This window comes from Armigeres subalbatus, chromosome 2 (genome assembly GCF_024139115.2).
Source record: "Armigeres subalbatus isolate Guangzhou_Male chromosome 2, GZ_Asu_2, whole genome shotgun sequence".
Taxonomy (NCBI): Eukaryota; Metazoa; Arthropoda; class Insecta; order Diptera; family Culicidae; genus Armigeres; species Armigeres subalbatus.
Window position 1 is genome coordinate 580034 of NC_085140.1, and position 22960 is coordinate 602993.

At 38.0% G+C, this 22960-nt stretch overlaps 2 protein-coding genes across 11 annotated transcripts in view; one reads left to right on the forward strand and one right to left on the reverse strand.

Annotated features, from left to right (window-relative positions):
* Positions 1–7732, forward strand: part of LOC134217379 (5-hydroxytryptamine receptor-like) — a 54176-nt gene extending 46444 nt beyond the window's left edge. Inside the window, exon 8 of the mRNA XM_062696118.1 lies at positions 5009–7732. Coding sequence (XP_062552102.1) covers positions 5009–6151 — 1143 coding nt within the window. The 3' untranslated portion in view covers positions 6152–7732. The remainder of the gene's footprint in view (positions 1–5008) is intronic.
* A 10223-nt stretch (positions 7733–17955) lies between these two features.
* The window catches only part of LOC134217381 (pyrokinin-1 receptor-like), a 213823-nt gene continuing 208818 nt past the window's right edge, over positions 17956–22960 (reverse strand). For all 10 annotated transcript variants that reach the window (XM_062696120.1, XM_062696119.1, XM_062696123.1 and 7 more), the window contains one exon: positions 17956–19620. In XM_062696120.1, coding sequence (XP_062552104.1) covers positions 18791–19620 — 830 coding nt within the window. In that variant the 3' untranslated portion in view covers positions 17956–18790. The remainder of the gene's footprint in view (positions 19621–22960) is intronic.

A 22960-nucleotide genomic window follows, 5' to 3' on the forward strand; every position in this document is an offset into this window, starting at 1 on the left:
AAGAAAAAAATGTTTTCTTCCAAGTTTAGGAAATTCGACGGAATCTGCTTAGATTATCCCACTTATTAAAGCATTACTTGGGGAATGTATACGTATTACATAAGGGATTTTTCTGGGTTCTTCAATTCTCCTTCCCTTATTAAAGATTTTTTTTGCTTAAAACATAAGAAAATGGTAGACCCTTTTTCAATGAAATCTCTATGCTTGCAAGTGTGTCCTATCTATAGGAACAAATAAAACAATCCTAAATTTAAGCTCAAAGTGCCTACAGGTGAAATAATCGCATGATTGTTGTCAAAAGAGTGAATTCGAGTATTCTCAATTTTGAGTTGAATAAACTCATCTTAGGGTAAATTGTTTGCCCGTGGCTTAAGGTAAACTACCCGCACGGAACCGCAAAACAACAAACTTTTGGGTTCCTTTTATTCAAATCCGCCCTGTCGTATTGATGTCACATGTTGACTATTGCTGTTTGGTGCCGCGTCACATATCTGTCATTGACGCACTGATCTTACGCATATGATCCAACGGACATCGTGTCTTGGAGCCTTGAATGGAAGTGTAGTCAGGCAGAGGCCTTTTTCAACAGGGATAATGATATGACATCTCTTCTTTTCCGCAATACTTTTCTGATGCGTTCCCTGTGACGATGAGTCGTACCTACGTTTAAATCTAGCTAGATAGGTTGATTGAAAATGTGTTCAAGTTCATTGACATTCCTAGGAAATGGACTGTTTGATTCACTAATAGAAGTTTTATTAAAACTAGGAACGTGGCGCCAGTCTTATTTTGTTATGTTTCAATGTGCCGGGTAATTTAGTCAAAAATGTCCATCCGTTTTCCTAAATGAGATTTCCGGCGAAAATTCCTGTTTGTCAAACGACCGTTGAACGAAATTTCGTAACCTCCGAAAGCGACATACAGCCAAAAGAGACATTCGGCCTAACTGGTAATTCGGCCGAAAAAATCATTTAACCAAATAAATCATTAGACCGGAAATGCCGTTTGGTAGGAATGGTCATTTGACCCGAAAATGTCCTTTCTACAAAATAACCCTTCCGGCCAAATGGCATTTTCTGTCGAATGACCTATTCGGCTGAACGTTTTTTTTTTTAATTCAGTCAAACGACACTTTTCAAAGAAGGTTGTTTTGCAGACGGGACATTTTTGGGCCAAATGGCTCATTTTTCCAAATGACAATCATTACCAACCGGCATTTTTTGTAATAAACATTGTTAACTGATAGAGCACTTATTCAACCAAAAATAGTCTTCTACAGTTAAAAACTAGCTCATTCGGCTTAAATTGTTTGTTGGGTATTCGGTCAAACGACTTTTTCAGCCTGTCAGGACAAACTGTTACGGTCAAATTACCAGTTCGGCCAAATGTTCATTTCGGCTGTTCGTCGCTTACGACTAAACTACATTTTCTTTTCTTTTCCAACATTTTCTGTCAAACCTGTTTCGACCAGATAACAGTTACCGTTAAACGCTTAGTTCTGCTAATGGTACTTGGCTAGATGAATTTTGTTCAATAATCAAATGACGTTTTTGGCTAAATGGCCCATGCTGTCAAAAACCATTTCAGCCAAACGGCATTTTCGGCCAACGATGGTTTCGGCCAGACGACCTGTTGTGACAAACGGCTTTCTCGGCCAAATTACTAGTTCAGCCGTCTGTCGCTTTCCGTCAATGGAATTTCCCAAGAATTTCTTGTCGAAAATAGAAAGAATTTTCTGAAGTAATCCGAAGACATTTCGTAAAAATTTCGAGTAATTTCTCATTGAAAACCAAAGAATTTTTTTCTGAAATCTATATTTTGAACCATCTTCTGCAGAAACTTTGAGAAACTCGTGATAATTCCATAGTCTTCCGCGGATATTGAAAAATAAATCAATCTAATAAGGATAAAAAACTATCCATCTTAAATGATCTAGATTGAGGAAGTCAACGCTAAAGCATCTCTTTTACCAGTCACAATCTCCCAGAATTATGAAGGTTTTTTTTTGTAAATTTTGAAAATTTCTTAACAGAACTCAATAGGAACTTTCCGTGAATATTCTGAATATTTTCCTAAAGAAAATTTGAACAACTTCTCGTGAAAAGTCTGAAAATAATTTCCAAATGAAAATTTTGGAAAAACTTTTCTGGTGAAATTCAAAAGATTCTCCCGTAATATCCAAAATGACCGATTCAGCCGAACGACACTTTCGATCGAATGTCCATTTTCGTCAAATGGCCCTTTCGACCAAACGACTATTTCGGCCAATTGAGCTATTCAGCCAATCGTTTTTTTTTTCAGCCAAAGAAACTGTCCGACCAAATGACATTCTCGGCCAAATAACTTTGAGCTACCAAAGTCTGAAAACGTAATGAGTGCATATATAAAACATATTTTTATTTTACCTTTAAATTGATTTATAATTTGTTTTCAAATATGAATAATCATGATTGATTACATATTTCGATCTCATTTTGCTGTAGATTACTAAATTGATTGATATGACATTAAACTGTGTACTTATTTTGTTATTGGAAACCAATATAAAATTAGTTTTCGATTTGCTCTCAATGACAGCAGGAATAGCTTTCGATTTGATGTCACAGTATGAATTCTCTACTATACGTTTTGTTACTTAACCGTTAAAACGATAGACAAGATATCAAGTTAATCGATTATTTAACAAAATTAAAACAAGTTATCGATTTGCTCTCAAGCTTTGCTCGGGTAGGCTTCTACCAAATAGTTTTTTTTTTGGTTAAACGACATATTCGGCGAAACAACTTTCAGACTTGTGGTCTCCGGCTGAACGCCTCTTTTCCATTGAAAATTATTTTCAATGGTAAATTCTTTGGATTTCGAAAAGAAATCCTTCGCAATTTACACACAAAGTTTTTCTTAATAAAGATTTTCCAAATTTGAACTGGAAATTGTATGGAATTTACATGCAAATCACTGGTATTTTCACGAAAAAATTTCTGGTGTTTCAACGTGATGGATCAGGAAATTATACAGGAATTCCATTGAATCTTCAGAATTTCCACTTCCACTTCCAAAATTCTGTGGACATCTTTAAATTTGTATCGGCGTGGAAAATTATAGATAAGCGGCGTGACAAATATTAAACGTCGGCGCGCCGATGCAAAAAATGTCGGTGGCGGCGGCGACGTGGCGTGGCGGCGCACACCTTTATTTCAATTCATTCGTTTATAGGCTTTATCACTCAGTTCTACTCAAAGCATGAGCATGAGTATAATTGATAGTTACTTTTTTGAAAATCAACAGATTGAAAGCCGTTCGCTAGGGCGCGAACAAGTATGAAGCGACATAGTGTGAAAGGGAGGCATAGAGAGCATCTATTGAACAGTATGCAATCGAAGCGTAAATCTCCTTGCCTTTACGCCCTGGTTGTAGACGGTCACATGACATTTAAGCATTAGAGACTTCAAAAACGGTTAGATCAAACTACCCAATATTTGTATTGTTTTTGATGTGGCATCCCGACTAGAACAGCATAACAGAAACTGAACACAATATTAATATATTGTGATATTTATAACTTATTTTGATACAATTTTGTTCTTAGTGGCCATTATCTTTCAAATGTTGTAACAGGATTTTATCATAATATGGTTTAAAAAATGCTTAACACCGAATTGCCCAACAGTAGGCAATTAAAATAGATGTAGCAAAGTCTTCCAGCCATTTAGATATCACAACACTGATATAATTTGCAAAGGTTGCCTTATTTGTAATGTTGTTAGTTTCATGTTCTCGAAAAATATTCTTGTTCAGACAAAAACAAAAGTTTTGTATTGTTGATCACAATCTGGAGACCTATCACGAACTGTAAAAATGTGCAACTGCACAGAAACAATATTTTTGTATCTGATTCTGTTATAAATTTCTAACAAAATATGTTATTTTTATGATAAAATTGTAACAAAATTTGATAGTTTTTTGTTTCCAGTAGTGTGATTTTTGATAGAAATTTAGATATTTTAACAACATCCTGCACCACGTTTCTAACAAATTTTGTTTTAAAAATTTAGTATAACATAATAACATAGGTTGATATAATTTTGATATGACCTTCTAGTCGGGATCTCTTTCATTTCACCCGTAGTTATCAAAAACAGGAAAAGAAAACTACCTAACGATAGCAGTTCGATGGGGAATGCCAACGCTAGGTTTAAGCGGTTGAACTCAAATTTGGGTTTGTTGAATCTATTTGAACCTAGCGTCAGGTGGAAAGAACTCAGTATTAAGGTACTTTTTTTTTTCACGGGATCAAACGTAAGCTACTTAAATCCTTGTTAAGCCATCCAACTCAAAATTGGATTCACCCACTAACTGTCCAAATTGATTGAATTGAACTTAAGTTTGAATTGTTTAAACTTAGTTTTGGGTTGTTTGATCTAACGGAATAATTCTATTTCTATTACAACTATTTCGCAGTATCGCAGAGGCCCTCCTTAGCCGTGCGGTAAGACGCGCGGCTACAAAGCAAGACCGTGCTGAGGGTGGCTGGGTTCGATTCCCGGTGCCGGACTAGACAATTTTCGGATTGGAAATTGTCTCGACTTCCCTGGACATAAAAGTATCGTCGTGTTAGCCTCATGATATACGAATGCAAAAATGGTAACTTGGCTTAAAAACCTCGCAGTTAATAACTGTGGAAGTGGCGGCACTGTCCCAGTGTGGGGATGTAATGCCAATAAGCAGAAAGAAGAAGATTTCGCAGTATGTACTGTTTGGGATATCTTGCAACTCAATCGTTTCTACGCGCTTGTGAACAGTACTTTTTAAGGTGTTTTTTACCATATTAATAACGCTGATAACGAATTTAATAAATGTTTTTATCTATGTGAAGTAGCATGACTTTTCTAACAATGATTGCAACGATTTCTTATATTTAGACATATATCAGAAATTTATAAATTGATTGGACCAAAATTCTATCACGTGTGTCTTTCTTTTCTTTTTTTCCGATATGGTAACGATGTAGGAAACATTAAAGAATTATTTATACCGCCGTTCTGGGCATCAACTAAGACAGCGTATGTTTTTTAGGAATGTCTCATTGCGCTCAAGTTCCATTAACTCGTTTTCGATGAACACGTGCTCCTCTGTATGTTGCACTACCAACTATCCACTGCAGCAGAGTAGCATCTTCAATGAGACAACCACAATAACTGCATCCCCAATGAATGAACCTTGCTCAAACCAAAATCCGATCCGTTACCGAGAGATCGATGTAGCACGACTGAAACGTCCTCTTGTAGTATCGTTCCGAAAAATACCACCAACCACAGTAAACTCTTCGCCTGAGCCACGACAAATCGGTGCTCATAGATGCAACACTCGACGACAATTTTTCCATTCGAATGAGCAACGAACCACAAAACTATCAAGTGCTTCTGATGCCGATTTGGTATCATATCGAAAACACTGCTGCCTACAGGAAATGTTGCTCGACCACACTCAAATGCATCCAAGCAAAGCGACATCCGAAAACAACCCGGATTCACTTGATTTCTCTTCGTGTTGGACTCGATATGGAAATAATTTCCCAACGGTACGCTCTACCAAACACAGATGGTTCCCCATAAAATATTTAACCGAAAGCAACCGTTTCAAATACTCCCCCCGAGAAAGTATGACCGCTACTAGCACTGCGGATGAGCGATCTATTGAATGTCACAGGCAAACTAAGACACCTAGAAGTCATTTGGCTGCTCACCATACCCCTACCCAACTGAAATGCAAATATGATCTTTATCCCCAACTGCGAAATGTGTATCACTCGTCTAACTCACGTCTTACCGGAAATACGCTGCATTTAGACGATGGTAGCGACGCACTTCAAACAGGAAAGCTTCTTCCAGTCCACCCCAAAGAAGAAACCTCTAGCTCCGACGTGAAAACACACTCTGAATGGGATGTATCCGACAAAAAGCTCCCCAACAGCAAGTCGATCGAAAGCTTCAGCAGCTGCGACGAGGATAAACTCAAAACTGAAAAAGCTCCTCTACGGGAGCTTTCAATCAACACTTATCCCAGCCAACCTACGGTAGCCGCGCGAAAAGCTTCAGCAAGCAAATATCACAGTTTACCATCAGTCTTTAAATTGGACAATAACTTTAGATGAATTGCAGTGCACAATTTAATCCAAACGAGCTTGAAACCCTTTTACTGATGAATGTTGTTTAAACGCTATAGTAAGTTAAGACTTTATTTTTAAACCAATTTATGAGCCAAACATTAGTAGATATATTCGGAAATGCTGGAAACAAAGGTGAGATACGGAAAGACATTTATTTAAATAGTTTTATAATAAAATATATTGAAGCTTATTTATAAGGATTTCTTTAAAGGTCTGGAATACGAGTCAGTACTTATATATTTGATTAATCAGAACAGAAACGCGATTTTCGACTTGAACTCCAGTGTCCAGCAGTGGTGGAACTAAACAGAATATAGTGCAAACTCTTATAGATTTGGGGTGGCATTGTGCATTTCGACCCGATAGATCTTACCAAAAGATATTTTAGTTACTTGATAAAGGTTGTCGCTTCGGTTCCCTCTGTTCTGCTGTCCGGAACATGTTGGGTACCAAGCTGTCAAATCGTATGGATTTTCCTTCTTTGACATTTAGCTCCCCTATCCTCGCCAGCAAAAGATGTTCCGGACAGCGACGACAGCGACAATCTTTATCTAGTAACTAAAATATCTTTTATCTGACCATGCACACTATCCAACTTTCTCACACAAACAGTGTTGAGTCGGGTTGCGTAATAAGTCCCCTTCACAGATGCAGATATATTTTTGAATGATAAAGGTAACGGATTGTGGTAAACGATGAAAATGTTAGGACGGAACAAGATTTTTAAACTGGTAACAAATATACTGTGACAATTTATGTGTTTATTTGTATTTGTTAATAAAAATCACTTTTTTAGATTTCAATTCAAATACCGATAATTAATTTGTTTGTTTTGTTTTTTATTTAATTTTCTCAAGTCAACGATTTCCACTCCTCTCCTTGGTACGGAATGTTTAATATTATAAAGTTACACAATAAATTTAACAGATCCGAGGTGTTCGTTTATTGCTTAGCACCTAGGCGCATGCTTTGTTCACCAAATGGGAGTCAATTCTCACCCACTTACACAATGTGCCCAAAGCACTCCTAGGGGTACATAGGGCCTACAAAAAAGATCTCTATTCTGGACGGCAGCTCGCCTATGTCTAATACTGGACCAAGGTCATATTCCAATATCAGCTTTCTTATTTTCTTTGTTGAGGCTTCACCGCCGCCTAGACCTAGCCTCTGCTGCGATGTCCTGCTGGATTGGAGTTAAAAATTCGGGTTTTGCTTCGTTCACTTATCTGTCTGTTTTTCTAGAAATTTCGTAAACTTGCAAAGGCAGCCCTTGGTCTCTTGATCCGTGCGCCTATGTCGTGCCGTCTGACTCCATTTGGCTACCAAGATATTGAAAGCTTTCAATATTCTCCATTGCTTGCTCTGCTACTGTGAAACTGGAAGAGATCGCCGTGTTTACATTGATGACGTTGATGACTTAGCCTGCCGAAGAGGGGTGCTCGGCAAGGTCGTTGAGCTTGCTCTGCATAACAGAGCGTCGTTGAGCTAGAAGTGTAAGGTCATCCACCAATTCGAAGTCGTTCAGGTGTCCATGGTTATTGGCTGCCATAGTAGCTCGTGGTTTGGTTCCGGTCAATCGCACCTACCAGAATCTCGTGCGGTAAGACGCGCGGCTACAAAGCAAGACCATGCTGAGGGTGGCTGGGTTCGATTCCCGGTGCCGGTCTAGGCAATCTTCGGTTTGGAAATTGTCTCGACTTCCCAGGGCATATAAGTATCATCGTGTTAGGGGCAAGCCAGAGTAAACGCCACGTGCGATGCGACGCGACGCGACTCACGTAAAAGAATAACAATCATTATCAACAGGCTGTCAAATTGCACTGTCGTGTCGCGTCGCATCGCACGTCGCGTTTACTCTGGCTTGCCCCTTAGCCTCGTGATATACGAATGCAAAAATGGTAACCTGGCTTAGAAACCTCGCAGTTAATAACTGTGGAAGTGCTTAATGAACACTAAGCTGCGAGTCGGCTCTGTCCCAGTGTGGGGATGTAATGCCAATAAGAAGAAGAAGAAGAAGAATCTCGTCGATTACGATGAGGAACAGTAGCGGAAATAGAATGCAGGGTTGCCCCACAACGGCTACGACCCGGATGAGGTCGGACAAGACCCCGTTCAGCCGCACTCTGCACGAGAAGGCGTACTGTATCTCGATGAGTCGAATGATTTTCACAAGAACCCCCTCTCGTGATTTAGGCTGTCAAAAGCTTTTTCGTAATTCAGGGGAAATAATCTGGAATTTCCACGAAAAATCAATTGAAATTTCCACGGGAAGTTGTTCAGAATTTCCAACCGATATTCTTTGGAATTTTCACAAGAAATTCATTGGAATTACCTAAGATTATTCAGACTTTTTTCATTGGATTTCTACGGAAAATCGAAAACAACTTTAAAAAAACCGGTAGATTCACCGGAAATTCTTTGGTTTTTGCATGTTTTTTTTTATTTCTATGGAATTTCCAAGGGGAATTTTCTGGATTTCCCACTAAAATTTTTGAGAATTTCCACGTGATTTTTTTTACTGAAATCTGTTCCGAATTTTTAATGTTTTTTTAGGATTTTTACGGTAAAAGCTTTGTATTGTCCGAAAGAAATTCTTCGGAAATTTCAAGGGAAATTAAACGGGAAATGGTTGTTTGGACGCAAGTCATTTGGAGGAAATCCATTTGGCCAAAACAATCTTAAGTCGAAAGTCAAATTTTGGCCAAATTGAATATTTGGCCGAAATGGTAATTAGGTCGAAAAATTTTATTTGGTCGAAAGCAACACATAGCTGAACTGGTAATCTGGCCGAAAAAGCCGTTTGCCCTAAAAAATCGTTTGAGCTTGAGCTTGAGCTTTGAGCTTTATTGCTGCTCCATTATGACCAGATCAGCTGTTCTTGAACAGAGAACCAACAGACGTTTGCTTGGGACTAGTACTTATCTTCAATGTACAAGTACTGGTGATCTTATTTGTTAGGTCATACTGGCGCCTGCTATGTCAGAATGCAAGTCAATGTAGGGAAGGGGAAGGAAATGATGATGCAATCATAAAAAAAGTCGATTAACTGAATAGGTCATGTAGCAGATAATGTTGTTTGGCCAAAATGGTTTTCCGTCAAATTGCAATTTTGACACACGAATGTCATATTCGCCCAAAGGATCAGTTCGGCCATACAATATTTTCAGCCACAGGCCATTTCGGCCAACTGACATTTTCTTCAAGATGGGTTTCGCCCTGATGATTTGTTCGGTCAAGTGTCACACTCGGCCATACAACTTTTTGCCTTGTGGCCAATTGGTTTTCGACAGAGGCTTCATTGATTAGCCGAAAGTCATACGGCGGATTAAATAACACGATAAGCCGAAAATTGTTTAGTCGAGTTCCAATTGACCGAAGCGGTCATTAGGTCGAAAATGGTTTGGTCAAAAATGATATTTGGCCGAAACGGCCAAACAGAACATGCGGCCGATCTGGTAATTTGGCCGACAATTCCGTTTGGCCGAATAGGTCATTTGGTCGATAATACTATTTGGCCGACATGGTTAGACAAAAATGGTAACTTGATTGTCAATATTCTGGTCACATATTGCTTTTAATAACCTATGTGGAACATCTGTGCTGCTAGGGAAATGATCTATTCGGCCAAACGACTTTTTTGGCAAAATGGCCAGTTCGACCAAACGACGTTCCCGGCCGTATGTTCATTTCGTCCAAATAGCATTTTCTATCTAACGACCGTTTTGGCTAATCGGCATTTTTTTACCAAATGATCTATTCGGTCGGGCGACAATTTCGGTCATATGTCAACGTCGGCCAAATGAATTTCAGCCAGATGGGTTTCAATCCAGTTGTTTGTTCGGCCAAACAACTTTCGTTCAACAGACCTTCCCCGTTGAAAAATCAATTTCAACGAGAAATTTTTTGTAGAGAAAAACCATGGGTATTTTCCCGGAAAATCTTCGGAATTCTGTTTGTAAATTCTTAACATTTTCCACAAAAAAAAATTTATTTTTCAAATATTGAACGGAATTTACCTTGGAAATTTTCGGAAGTGTGAACTTACTTTCTCCAGAATTATCACGGAAAATTCTTTCAAACTTTCATGTAAATTTACTCGGAATTTCAACGGAAGCATTTTCTGAATATCGAAGGAAATTCTTTGCCTTTCAACGGTGAATATTTCAGAATTTCAGAGTTTTTAAGGAAAGCTTTTCGAAATTTCTATGAGAATAACAATCTGGAAATTCTAGGTAAATTCCACTGTTTCTTGCGAATTTAAACGGAAAATCCTGCGCATTTCTCTGTCGGCGAGATTATGCAAAAAATGTATGCGGCGGCGGTGCACACCTCTGTTGCGCTTCGCTGGTGCGTTGTATCAGCTTGCCGTGTTGAGCTAACGTTGAAACATTCCATCTTCCAATTTATGTCCTTTGTCCATTGTTTGTTATACCATTTTGTCATTGCTGTTATATCATTTTGATATCTTTCTTTGATGATTTCTCTTCCGGAAAGAAAGAGTAGGGTTCACCAACTAAATTGTTGCTTCCGAAGAAGAGCATTTAGTAGTCAGCTGCTGTATGGCAAGAGGGGCTTAATCCCCAACTTGGACTAAACTTGCCCCCTTTAGAATGTTTGGTAGATTGCATAAGTACTCATCATCAAGATAATATCATCAACATCAGTTGATACTTCCAGAACTAAATGTTAATCACGGGAACAGAAGCGACATTGGAAATCTGATACTTTTGAATCAACTTAATTAGATGTTGTGCCTCCACAACGACTAAAATGAAAAGGTTACTTAGTTGAAAAATCAGTGAAAAATAAAGTTAGTTATGGCAAATATTGAAATTATTTTTGTTTCTGTTAAATGTTTGCGTTAAAATTCAGCTTTTCTTTCGTTTATAATCATCGAATGCTTGCTGTGGAGTTTTTTTTTAAACCGAAGACTCCATAATTTATTTTTTACCTACATTACATTTTTCTCTTCTTAAATTCCAATATTTATGTGTTCGAGTGTGAAAAATCTAACAGTTTCATCGATTGCAAGACTAACCTAGTTATGAGTACCTGATGATGTGCAAAAGAACGAAGCAATACAAATAGTGTTAACCGCAGGTTTGTTATATTGCTTATTTGTTTATTTTTTCGTTCGTTATTATATATTATCAATATAGTATAAAATAAAGTTGTTTCGGAAGCAAATAAATTGAACAAAACAATTATTAACGTATTTTTATTTCATACACTTAAAACAATTCCTTGACAAAATACAATTTTTAATAGGCAATGTACATGAGCTTGGAAATAAATCTATACACAGCCATACCTCTTCCAATGTTCTTCAAGTCACTAACGATTTTTTCATAGCTATACAAGATTCAACCACTCCTTAGTTACCAATTTAATGACACTTATCTACATTTATCATATCATGAATAGTTTTTCCTTCAATATGAAGTACATTTTTTGAGTTCGAATTACACAGTGTTGTGAAAAAAGCGATGTGTTATTGCCATTCGTTTATTCAAGTACATGGAGAAAATATAAATATTCTTCTGTTTTTCTTGTTCCGAATATTTGAATCGAAATGCTATCATGCCACTTTTACAACAAATGGCAAATCAGATGTTGGTCACGCGAACAAAAGCGACATTCGCGATCTTATACTCATTTTTGGTAGAATCATACTAAAATCTCAATCATCGAGACTTCCTGCACTAGCTAACTCGCTTGCGATTCTGTAGGGAGAGGATTGCGCTTGCGTTTCTAGGACAAAATCGCTATACTGTTACGTCAACTTATGACATGGATCAAATTTTGATAACAAATTATTGAAACAAATAATTGAGTTGCAGTTTTCGTTGAGCAAAAACTTCCAGGCCTAGCTTTTAAGCTCTATTAACTTTCTTCCATCAAGCGCCTAATGCAAAAACGTAATAATATTATTAAGAAATATCTACATACTTTTCATACATGAACCGTTTTGCTTCAGTTGTTGTCCAATTGAGCTCATATTTTGGAATGGGTACTACCACCAACAGTTGCAATGGATTTGAGGCATACTGCTTTAAAATTATTCTTTAGAAAGCCGTAATCTCATTGTTAGTCTGTTGGAGTACCCTATAGGAATGAAATTCTCTCAAATTTGTGGCTTTAATGTGGCATAATGTGCCTCTGCTTACGGGTGTCTTGGCCAATTACGAAGAAGATAGTGTCACTATTAGATGAATTCATTGTTTTTTTTTCATGCGATCAATCATATTTTTTAAAATTTAATTTCTTTTTCATTCGATTTTTTTATCAATCGAGAGGGATGTAAAAATACGGGACTTTCCTTGACTTAGCGGTAAGATACGCATATACAAAGCAAGATCTGCAAAGCAAATTCTGAAAGTAGCAGGAAGCTCAGCTAGTATCGAGTTTATTGCTATAGTATGCAAAACATTGTTACTTGATTGCAATAAAATTTGGTACTATTTGTGATCAGTTGGATCTGACTTAACTTAGGCGCAAATAAGATAATTTTTTAATTGGGACTTGGTGCGATTCAGCAGAACCCCGGCCATGTGCGCTATTGTTGTGTTGTAGGGTAAAGTTCCCCATAGTGGACCATTCAGCCATTTTTGCATTATTACAGCAGAATGTTGCTATGAAATTCCATCGGGAGAACCTACCTTACAGTTCTATGATTTGATTACATGAATTGGAAATGCTAAGGAAAGTAAAATTGGATGATTTTTTACAATTCTATAAACGCGAGAGTTAGAGGAATAATTTGGTAGGGGGTCCATAATAGGGAAGAAGAGCGCCCCGAAAAAGAACATGAAAATCAAATGAAGTGTCGACTATAGGGAAGCAATTTTCTATTATGGACCTCCCGGGGATCTACTATAGGGCGAATTCAGTCAGACTTTAAAATGTTAATTTCAACGAATAACGTCGTGTATTTGAGTGTTTTATGTATGTGTCGTTATGTATGGAGATGCATAATTTGTTATTAGATATCAAGAAGAATTAATATGCCGAAAATTTCTACTCCTTATGATAGGAAAAGCGAAATTCCGCTACTGGGGGGTCCACTATTTAGCATTTTACCCTACTGTTAACAACGGTGCGAGTCTTTGTAGGTTAAATATTTATACTAACATATCTTAATGATGCGTTTTCAATTGAATGCATTTTATGATACATTTCAAAAGCGCTACTAATAGATGTGGCACAGGACTTTGGAAGCCAAAGATGGTAATTTCCTTTAAGAAAAACCGCTTTGCCATCACGAATCGATAATCTTACTTAACTTTACAGAGTTAAACCGATCAAAACTGTTATTTTTTTCTAATGTGTGATTACATTTTTCCGGGTTAAGCATCGCAATGTACACCAATGATAAACCAATGAACTAGTTCAAAGATTTATTGGCATTATAACACTTATCGTAAAGTATGAATAATTTACTACCTGGGTTTTATTACTTTGAAACTAGCTATGGAAAAAAATGCAATGATCAACAAAAATATTGTCGTTTCAACCCTTTGTAAGACAGTGGCAACTATATTACCACCGACAAATTATAAGGTTTTCAAACAGAACGTAATTTTCGAGTCGAAGGATTTTCAGTAGTTATTCGTTTAAAACCGACAAATACAAAATCTTTATATTGATAGTTGATAGTTTTCGGAGTTTTGACGAAATCAAGTTTTTCCCCAACGGTTCCCGCTTAGGATTAAAAATGTAAAAGAAAATGATTGTTTGGGTTTTTTGATTTGATGCGTCACTATAAAATGTAACGCACCTTAATCTGATTTCTTTTACGCAGAATATAATTTAAAATCTTTCGTTCAAAATTTTTGTTTTCAAAGCTGCGCTTGCAAGAAGGTGGTAAACATATTGCCAACAATAGTGTCGCACTCAGTAATAGAAAGAGGCAACTATATTGCCACCCATTTTTTAATATTTCTAAACTGTTTAATGTATAACAATACATTTGAGTTTTATATGAACATTGTGTCTTATTGTGGTTTTTGTTGATTTATTGTTTAGTTTATTCTGCCTTATAAAGGGTTAAACCTGTCTAATAAAATTTGGCAGTTGCTGCAGCGCTCACGCTACACTAAGAAACGCACAGCAAAAGGCTCATCCACCATCGGTAGAATTATTCGACTGGCTGAGCTTGACATGTAGTGCGTGGTTTATTGAACTATCGTCATTGATAATCTAGTACCGGTGTACTGGCACGTAGACTGCCGAGGCGTGACGACCACGCAAACAGTAATGACTTTGGCGATCTTATCCAGCTTTTTCGGTTGTTGGATCAATCATTTCTATCGTACATATTGTAGGCTGTTTTTTGACAGCTTCAACAGCATTCGCGTATAATTTAGAATATTTATATTTATATTTCGTAAATTTGGAGGGGGGTCCCGTAGCGTAGTTGGCTACACGTTCGCATCACAAGCGAATGGTCATGGGTTCGATTCCCAGCCCCTCCACCAAACCCTCGTCCGTCGCCGGATACGCAGCCCATATGGTGGCGTTTTGGGGTACGCGCCTCACCGTCACGGCTGTCTGATGACGACTAACAACTTGTTCTTCTCGGAGGAATTCTACCAACGTAACCAGGATAAATGGTACCCGAACAATGCAACGATCATTGGATGCACGACATGGACACAATGGACTTACGATAAGATGGACTGGCAAGTACATCAATAATGACAATGGAAATCTAAAAATACATTCTGTGTGGATTCTGTACAGCAAAATACCACAGTAGCGGTTAAGTATAACACAGAGTGCCTAATAAATAAATAAAGGAATAAAAAATTAAAAAAAAATCGTAAATTTATGTGTAATATTTATATTTCGATTTCTGTATTTTTTAATGAGACATACCCTGTTTAAAATATACATTGTACAGCGCATAAAAAAGCTTTCCGTCCTATCACTTTTAATCGCTGCAAAAAAAAATATATGCCCAGAGGTGAACCAGCCAAGAGCTGAAAGCCTCTTTAATAAAGAAAAAAGAATATGCCAGATAGTCGCCTAAGAAAAACAAACCAGCTAAGCTATCTTGGTCATTTGAAAAAAATGCCGGCTCATGGTGGAGCGAGGCAGCGAATACTACTATAGCACAGCTATCTGTATTGCTTAGAAATTTTGTTCAACTATGAGAGCGTTGTAAATGAAAAATTGTAAAAAAAGTGAATATATCTCGCTTAACTTTTCAAAAGGACCTAAGTAACATTTTATTCATGATTTAATTTGAGTATTGCAATTAAAAGCTTTCATGCTGTTCTGTTGAATGCGCTATTCAAATTAATTCATGAAAAAAAATGTTACTTAGGTCCTTTTGAAAAGTTAAGCGAGAAATCAAAAGTTATGTTTGGTGTATATTGTGAGGGGGTGCTTCATAACACTGCCATACATACGAAATGCATAGTATTTATGCACTCCTCCATACATCCCTGATCTGAACTGAACTGCTGGGCGAGCAGGTTGTGTGCTGGGCAACAGTGCGCGCTCAATACGGATTTCTAAAATGGCGATCGTGCCAGAAGGTGGCTAGGTGAAATTTTTTCTCCTTCTATTTCAATTAATATTTCCATCACACACAACTGCAGTTGCAGTTAAATTAGTTACTGGGTAAAGAAAAATTACAGGTAGGTTTACGTTTTCAAAAACTGATGCGCAATGATACGGAGCCACTGGTGCTGGTTTCTCACAGTTGGAGAAAACCCGAGCCACCCAGGGCTACGGGTTTTATATGTATACTACGTGGATTTTAATTTTACGTATTTTACTTTCAAATTATTACATATTATTCGGTGATTTGGTCGTACAAACAATCATGTTAGCTAATGTTTTTGTACACCACATGTTTAATATGGACAAAATGATATAAATTTGCGAAAAAGAGTCCACGTGTTTTGGTGGGAATCGAATCAACAATCTCCTACTTCCTAGATATGCGTGATAAACCCTACCCAATAAGCTGACTTAATGGTCACGACTGTGGAAAAGCCATCTGAATCCGAATACCAGCCGCCGCCACAGTTGACTCTTTTTGCACATTCGGTTATATCCTTCGGATGCTATGAAAAATGGATATCAATTATGTCTTGTCCACTTATCCCAACGAATGCTGGAAATGTGATGCAATTAACTAATATTCCCGATGACATTATCAAACTTTTTGGATTTTCCCGGGTAAGTGATCACCTCGATTACAGATGAAAGACCAATCTAAAATAAAAGAAATATTAATTAACAAACATAATATTCACCAATTTCTGAAATTCTCCGATGTTGGCATTTGTATACGTCAACGTGACTTCGACATCAAGTCGTGCATGTGTTAAACTTTATAGTGAAGTGGACGCATGTATACCTAATTAGCAAATTAGTGGTTTGCGTCCAGATTTCAGATTCCGATACTTTGTGACATTTGTATTATCCTCGCACAATAATTGTCTTAATGTATTGAAGAGTCCATTGTATCCGAATTGGGACTCTTAAGCCTCGAACGCAATTAAACGGAACGGCGACCATAACGGCAGGATTTGACAGAAAATATGCCGTTACCGTCGTCCCTCCTTTTCATTGCGTTTAGGGCTTTATAATAAATCACGTTCCAATGTTTTTTGAGCCATGCATTCTCCAACCAGGTCGTTTCCATTTCGCATCTGAATATGTATTCATTAAATTGCCCGTAAATGTATATCAGTTCCATGTTTGCTTGAATTCCTATGTACATGGGACAAGTATGCATTTATGGGCAGTAAAAACATCTATAGTACTTCTTAAATGTGAAATTTCTACGACCCTAACTTTACATGAATTTGTATGCTACGTGTCCAGGGCAATTGATAAAAAAAATTCCTGCATCGGACTAGGATTCGAATCCAGCGACCTCCAGAATTAGTACGGACTTCTAAAGGAGTATGAAAATAGATAGGATAAGTAATGCTCAAGGAATGATTATACTGATATATTTCTTTAAGCAGAACCGACTGAAAAGTAAATTTAAATTCGCAGTGGTGCCAACAAGAAGAAAAAGTCTATAATCCGCATGAATTGATTAGTCGAGCTGAAACTATATACCTTGAGCAATCACTTCGTACGGAAGAATCCTGCTTTTTTATGAAATTCAAAGAAATAATTTAATTATGAGTTTTGGTGTAAGCACGTAAACTGAGTCCAAGAACACCAGCGCGGTGAGACGCACGGTCACAAAGCAGACCATAAGCTTAGCAAAATCATAAAGGAAAACGGCTGAGAATAATTCTCTCCAACTACCGAAGCAAAATTTACAGCTCTATGGAGCGGCAATACCAAGCAGACTATACTGAAGCTTAGTATAGACATGATAAGGAAAACGGTCAAGGAAAAATTGCTCTAACAAACGAAGTGAAATTTATAGCTCCACGGAGCTGTAAATTTGACTTTGGTTGTTACGGTAATGATCTGGTTGAACGGTTATGATCTCCGTACTTAGCATGAGCATTATTGGCTTTATTGGTGCTCAGGGAATCATCTTACTTTATAGACATTTATTTTGAGCGTTTTATAATGTCTTCACTTGTCATAAGACGATTTAGTACTATCCCATTTAATTGCACCATTTGATTGTATATTTATAGATACGTATTCCGACCATAACAGTAAGGCCGTGTTCAGTGTCTCGTACTTGATTAGACAAATCAAGTACGAGACACCAAAAACGGCTTCACAGTTGAGGTCGCAATACGTATATATAACGTTACTATCAAGTAGTGGAATTTAATGGGATAGTACTAACTCGTCTCATGACAAGTGATCATCTTAACTGTTAACACCAATCGTCCCTCAGAGTCGCATTTATTGTTTTGCAATTTTGTGAAATGTGCTGAGTACAGAACTGATTTAAAAATCAAAATTCACATAAAAAACGGCAAAAAATGTAACTCGAGCAACATACTTCCGCATGAATTGATTGTATATATTTCTTTTCAGCATGGTCTCACTGGTCAAGGTTATAAACTACATTTTTTTAAATTTATTTTCGTGATTTTTTATTTATGTTATAATTTCATCACGTATTTAGCTTTAACTAGTCAATTATTACTCTCTGGCCTCTGTAATCAAACTTTTTAGATGAATCCGCAATAATTCCAAGAAATGTTTTCATGTAGTATGTTCTTGATTATACGAATGGCCTATAAAGGTTGCTGAAAATATCGGCACTTGTGTAATTCAATGTTTTATCGCAATTTTCTGTTATAAAAGTCATCTCGATGACTGACATGTTATTGGTAGACTGTAGTATTTTACATTGACCGGAATATGCATTCATTATTTTATTTAGCAATACTTTTAAAACTCTTGAACACGCTTATACATGCAGGTAAGTTACGCCGACTCATATACCGATCTCTTTGAAACAAAGGTATGCATTAATTTAAAACCAAAAGATCGATTTGTCGTTGTGTTTTTCCATTAACAACCTTTTTTTATGGGGGTTTCCCTTACTACTTAGCTTACTTTTTATTCTTTACACACCTCAGTATGGTAAAACCCACAATTGTGAAACCTTGTCAGTCTAAGGTACTACATCACCTGAACAGTTTTTTCGTCCTTCTGGGGAAACGACTTACAAATGGCTTATGGGACCGAGCCGTTTTGATTCTCTCTGAGCTTTATCTCTTTCATGTATGCCTCGAGGTCATCTTCCTGGCTTTCAGAGGCTGGCATACCACAATCTATTGGGAGCACATTTGCTGCTGTCGGTGACATTTTTGAGTGCTGCTCTCCCTCCGCACTTTCTTTCTGACTGAACAGCACGGGGCTGTAAAAATGAACTGCCGTTGGGTGCCGATTGTGGTGGCTTTGTTTACCCTTCAACGGTGACATACGATGCAGATAGCGCCACAGCTTCAAACGGTTTTCCTGGTGTCGATTTTTACGTTTAATAAAAATTTGTATTTCGCCCTGCTGACTACAAATTAGATCTAGATTGGTGACTTCATTCAGTGGTTGGGTACGCATGTTAGCCTGTTCCAGTTCGTCATCCAACGAAACGCCTCCATAAGTTGCTCCTTGTTTGCTCGTCTGGCACGACGTAGACGACGATGAACGTGGCGTGGCACACATGTGGCTTCGTTGGAGGCTGTGAAGCTTCGTTTCATCAGAGGACAATCGATTCAACTGTATGCTTATGCGAGACAAATTTTCCGTGGACCGCGACAGCGAATTATTAGAAGGATATATATTGAGACACAGCTCCTGCTCCTGTGTGTAGAGATTCAAGTGGGCCGAGGACGTCATCATCACTTTCGACGTGAACATCTGCGGGGCGACGGCCGTTTTGTCACATTCCGCTAATCGATCCGACTGGAAACGCTTCACAGAGTGGCCTCGTGACAGTGCTATGGAATCGATGGATTGTTTCTGAGTAGAGGACGAGTATATGCTGTCATCCTTGACGGAATTGCCTGCAAAGAGGAGGAAAACCATTAGGACTTAGGACTTACTCATATAATAATCTTATAGTTGGAAAGCCTATATAGCCTATCTGGCGGGCCACGAAAAATTAAATCAGTAATATTGACATTTCACTATGTATTGAATCTCTAGCCAGCTTCTTATTTCTTGCTTTTAAATTACCTCCAGAAAATCATGAAATCTTAGTCTGAAATAAGACCAATTGGAACCAAAAAAAAATGTTTAGTATCAAGGACTTTCGAGTTTTCTTGCTACCATTGGTATTCATTGCAGCAATGTAACGTGCACCTTCTGCCACAATAGATCAACTAACGAATGGAAAAAGTAGGGGAGACTGGGTAGACTTGATCCCCTTTTCTGATTTCCGATGTATCACAGCCAAAAATAAATAAAAATACGCGATTTCCACACAGACTCTTTAAGAATATAGTATTTAACTTTAGTATGACAGTCCTTAAATTATTGTTGTTATTGATACACAATCGATTTTTTAGAGTGCTGTCAAAAATCTACTATTAAAATATTCGGGGGAAATTGATCCCTCTCCAAAAACTTGCTCTGATAAAATTAGAAAGGTGCCCTCAGATTTTTAAATATTTTTCCTTCAAAATACGCGCAATTTTCGAATTGCTGTGCGTATACATGAACGATTTTTGTTATTGAATTCGACAGCACATGCAATTTTAAAATTTGGGGAGACTTGATCCCCTTTCTATGATATCTACGCAATAAATACTTTTTCCTGCCAACCCTTCATCAAATCTGTCAAATCTACAAAAAAAAACTAGAAGCCTAAGAACAGATTTATATTTTTTGAATTTTTTAGCCAAATTTTTGTACGGGTGATCAATGGGGGATAAAATGTCACCATATTGAGGCAATTACATCAAATCAAAATATCCTAAAACTTTGATGGAATGTTGACATTTTAATCAGAACAAATCATTAAGCACATTTATGGCTTTGTGCTGTGAAGAAACGAAAGCATTTGGTCAATTGAAAGTCTCCTCAATAAAGACACAAAAAAAAGCATTTAGTCATTGTTATGAAAAGTTATTCAAATTTTGCGTGGCCAATAAAAAAATCTTTAGGAAGGTTAAAACATACAAACCGCCCTGCAGAATAAATAAGGTTGTCAATCCAAAAAAATAACTCACCACATAATGGTCTTCTAAAAGAAAAAAAAGTTAGTTCCAATTTGTTTGCTTTTAAATTTTTGAAAATATAGGTTTCAGAAGAATATTTTATAAGTTACGTCTTTTAAAGTTTTGTGCACTTTGTTTCGCATCTTTAATCACAACCTTAAGGAAAATCCGGTAACCAACTACGGTTGGAACTTTGTTTGTACGCTAACAGGGAAGGGGGGGCGGCGTTAGGTTGCTTCTTTTCGGAGGTGCAAATATAACCAAGCGTCTGTACTCTATGTTAGCAGCGGCTCATAACAGCGTCTGTTCCCCATGTTCGCTGGCTGATCATTGTCCGAGTGCCCGCAAGGGACTCTAAGCAAAACTGTGCACCATAGTCCACCGTTAATTAAGGAGGACTGGTGTCAGGCCCCGAAAACCAGCCTTAATCGGCACAATCGGCGAAGACCACAGCGATGAAAAGCGATTGGATACTCGGTTCGTGGAACTGCAAATCTCTCGGCTTCATCGGGAGCACACGCATACTCGCGGATGTCCTAAAGGATCATGGATTCGGCATCGTAACGCTGTAGGAGGTTTGTTAGAAGGGATCACTGGTGCGAACGTTTAGTGGTAATCATACCATCTACCAGAGCTGCGATAACACACACAAGCTGGGAACAGCTTTCATAGTGATGGGCGATATGCTCGTGATCGGGTGGTAGATTCAGGTTCAGGAGGAGTTTAGATCGACTATTGAAAAGTTCCATCACAAGGTCACATATGCTCCTGGGCATTTCGGATGACATAAACCTCATTGGAATCGATCGCAGAGGTGCAGTGGAGGCTTTTGTCCCACTGAAGAGGGAGACGACGAGGATAGGCTTAAAGAGCTAGAGGAAGACCTAGTGATGTTGGGGCTGAAGTAGTGCTTGATGGGGATGTGTTAGAAGTTGTTGAAGAATTTGTTTATTATTATTAGGAATTTGTTAACCTTGGAACGCTTGTGACATGTAACAGTGACGTTTCCCATGAAGTTAAAAGAAAGCCACGGCCACGCTGGCTGCACGCGGTGGAATAGGACCTGAGGACACTAAACGTTCGGGGGAACTGGATGAACAACGCTCAAGTCCAACGATTACGGAGCTCCACTATAGGCCATCCATAGGTGTATCAACGCTGTAGCCAGGTAGGTACGTCTCGAGCTAGAGTCTATGTACCGGTTCCAGTGTACTGTAAACTGGCACTGGACTTTCCAATAGAATAAACGATTTAAGGGAGAGGTTCCTGGTAAACCTGAGCGTGCAAATTTCCTATAATGATTCTGACGTCGTGGCTTGGGCAGCTGTCGTACTCATGTTTCAGGTGCCGGAGTGTGGACTATGAACGATGATTATGCTGCAATTGAAGGACCGGCCTTTGATCCTCAACCCACATATTCCCTCATTGATCGGCCACTACTCGATCACGCGTCTCTGCATATCGCTCAGCTCGTTATACAGAGGTTCGGTAGGTTGGTTTGGGCCCTCTGCTAATCTTTAGTTTCTATTCATTTCAAACTTGCCGCTTGCTTACGGTGTCAATCGAATCTATATCTTCATTACTTTCATCTACTCCCTTTCACTTTGATTAGTACAATTACAACCGAAAAAAGCCAATAAATTAATTTCAATAGGTCACTTTGAGCCGGCACGCACCACACACGGTCGCTTTGGATACATGCTGCTTTGTATAGTAGTTTAACAGAGCCCATTGTCAAACCCCACCACATCCTAAGCAAGTCCCACAACTCGCAGTGTCCTGGAGAGGGGTCGTCAAGCCCTTGGACATAGTCCCTCTGCCTCCTATGAAATGATATGCAGCCACAATGATTTAAAACATTGTTCATCTAAAAGTCAAAGTAAACTTTTTATTTTGAATATGTGGTACTTAAACTTACGGTTTAATTGGGATAAGATGATATGCGTTAGAAAATCGAGATTATCTAATTGACGTTATTTGTCAGCTCATCATACCTTCTTAGGGGCGATTCAAATATGTCGTCCACTAATTTCCCCTTGTCTTTCACGCTTTTTTTACGCCTAACATATGTGCTCCCCATAAAAACTGTGACGTCATCATTGAACGACCCCTTAGAATATGTTCGACGAGGACATAATTTAGTTGACCACTGCTAGTTTCTGCATCCAGAAATTATGCTAAGAAC